The sequence below is a fragment of the Portunus trituberculatus genome, chromosome 17, assembly GCF_017591435.1.
Source record: "Portunus trituberculatus isolate SZX2019 chromosome 17, ASM1759143v1, whole genome shotgun sequence".
Lineage (NCBI taxonomy): Eukaryota > Metazoa > Arthropoda > Malacostraca > Decapoda > Portunidae > Portunus > Portunus trituberculatus.
In genome coordinates, this window is record NC_059271.1 from 4,302,501 (window position 1) to 4,305,000 (window position 2,500).

Below are 2,500 nucleotides of genomic sequence, written 5' to 3' on the forward strand. Positions count from 1 at the left end.
GAAAATATGATAAACTATGATAAACGTACAAGTATCCTCGTTTTTTTTTCTTTTCTTTCTCTTAATTCTTTTTGGGTATATGTGATCACGCGACATTCGATAATATTTTACGATAATGTGTCAAGAGAATTTATAAGAAAAGTATCATAAATATACGGTAAGATATCCACGTCGTTTCTTTTTCTCTCTTTCTCATTTTTTCTGTATGTGAACACCTGACACTCATTAATTTTTTAGGATAATGCCCCAAGAATTTTCAAGAACTGTAAGAAGAATACCATAAATAAACGTTGAAGTGCTCATGTTCTTTCTTTTTCTCTCTTTTTGACTTCATTTTACTTTTTCTCGTAATATATTATCAGCTGACACTCATTAATCTTTTACGATAATGCCCCAAGAATGTTAAAAAGTATAAGAAAAATACCATAAGTGAACAAAGAAGTATAAGAAAATGCTATAGATAAATATTGAAGTGTAAGAGAAATTATATGAATGAACTGTTTTCGCGGATCGTTCAAGAAGTGTAAGGAAAGTGTCTCTTTATATGTGATCATCTGTCGCGTTGTCCTTTTATCTCTGTTTCTCACTTCTTTTCGTCTCTCTATGTGATCACGTGTCGCTTGTGAAAGGTTAGAGATTCAAGCTGACCGTTGAAAATTGCCACGCCCTGACTTCCTTCTGTTTGTGTTTCAGGATGGCGCACCTCGTGGAGAAGGTAATGGACAGCTATAATGACATCTTCATCAACCAGCGAGGTAAGTGTTGTGCACCTTGCCTATTATTTATTGATTGATTTCACTTTATCTTACTCTAACTGTACATTGTCAAACCTTGCTTTATCTTTCCTTTCCTCGTCAAATCTTACCTTTCTTTACCTTGTCAGACCTAACCTAACCTAACCTAACCTAACCTTATCTTACCTTACCTTACCTTACCTTACCTAACCTGACCCTACCTAAGCCAACCCTATCCTAGCCAAGCCATCCATCATTGCCTTTCCCAGCAGGTGTGTGTTCGCCTGTTCTGGTTTATGGCATCATGACACTCTATCACTGGCTGTTATGTCCTCTGTTTGGCTTTGTGTTCGTGTGCTCGTGTGAAGAGGTGGTAGTTGATTAGACTTCCTCCTCTTCCCTCCTCCTCCTCCTCCTTCCCGTCCTCCTCCTCCTCCTTCTCCTCCTGTTTTCTTGTTCTTGTTCTTATTTTTGTTGTTATTGTTATTGTTAATTTGTATTCATTCTGTTTAATTGTTTGTTACTTTTATTCTATTTTATTTTACTCAGTTCTACTCTACTCCACCACCACCACCACCACCACCACCACCACCACCACCACCACCACCACCACCACCACCACCACCATCACCACGAACCCGCCGCTGCCGTGTCTCCTCCCCTTTAAAGATCCACCTGTTTGTTGTTCGTCATGACCTTCCTCCTGTTTTGCTTTCCTTCTTCACCGTTATTTCCATCTCTCCGTGTTGTGTTTACGTGTCACTTTTGTATATTGTGACTAGAGCCGTGTGTGTGTGTGTGTGTGTGTGTGTGTGTGTGTGTGTGTGTGTGTGTGTGTGTGTGTGTGTGTGTGTGTGTGTGTCCAGCATCCTTATTTCTTTGCTTAGTGTCTATTTTACTATTTATTTATTTATTATTCATGTTTATTCTCTTCTTTGTTTTATTCACGAACGTTTCTTTGTTCGTTTTGTCGCTTCCTTCTCTCTCTCTCTCTCTCTCTCTCTCTCTCTCTCTCTCTCTCTCTCTCTCTCTCTCTCTCTCTCTCTCTCTCTCTCTCTCTCTCTCTCTCTCTCTCTCTCTCTCTCTCTCATTTCACACGATTTGGTTTCTTTCCCTTTTCTTTCTGCTCTCGACTTTCCCTTCTGTAATTTGCGTGCGTACCTGCGTTAGTGTGTGTGTGTGTGTGTGTGTGTGTGTGTGTGTGTGTGTGTGTGTGTGTGTGTGTGTGTGTGTGTGTGTGTGTCGGCTGTGTCCCTTTAATTAATCTCAAGCGGAGGATCTCAGCATGCGAATTTTGTTTTATTTCATTTTGTGTATATTTCTTTAGACCATCAATATGTGTCTGTCTGTCTGTCTGTCTGTCTGTCTGTCTGTCTTATGTTCAACGAGTCTTTCTTTTTTCTATGATTTTTTTTTTTTAAGTTTCTTTTCCTTCATTTTTTTTAAACAAGTATTTTTTTGTTGTGTCTTCTCTTTCCACTTTTATTTTTAACAAGTTTTCTTACTTTCTTATTCCCACGGCTTTTTTTTTTATATTATTATTCTTAACGAGTATCTTCATCCCTCCTCTCACCCCTCACATTCTCTCTCTCTCTCTCTCTCTCTCTCTCTCTCTCTCTCTCTCTCTCTCTCTCTCTCTCTCTCTCTCTCTCTCTCTCTCTCTCTCTCACATTATTTTTTGCAGTTTTAAGTTTCCTATCGTCAATTTTTTACGTTTCCTTCTTTCTCTATTTCCTCGTTTTTTTTTTTTTTTTTTTACATTTTTT

At 38.5% G+C, this 2,500-nt stretch overlaps 1 protein-coding gene across 6 annotated transcripts in view; it reads left to right on the forward strand.

The window, feature by feature from the left end:
* The window catches only part of LOC123505129 (elongation of very long chain fatty acids protein-like), a 155,880-nt gene that overhangs the window by 118,056 nt on the left and 35,324 nt on the right, over positions 1 to 2,500 (forward strand). For all 6 annotated transcript variants that reach the window (XM_045256213.1, XM_045256212.1, XM_045256214.1 and 3 more), the window contains one exon: positions 694 to 755. In XM_045256213.1, the coding sequence (XP_045112148.1) occupies positions 695 to 755 (61 nt within the window). In that variant the 5' untranslated portion in view covers position 694. The remainder of the gene's footprint in view (positions 1 to 693; positions 756 to 2,500) is intronic.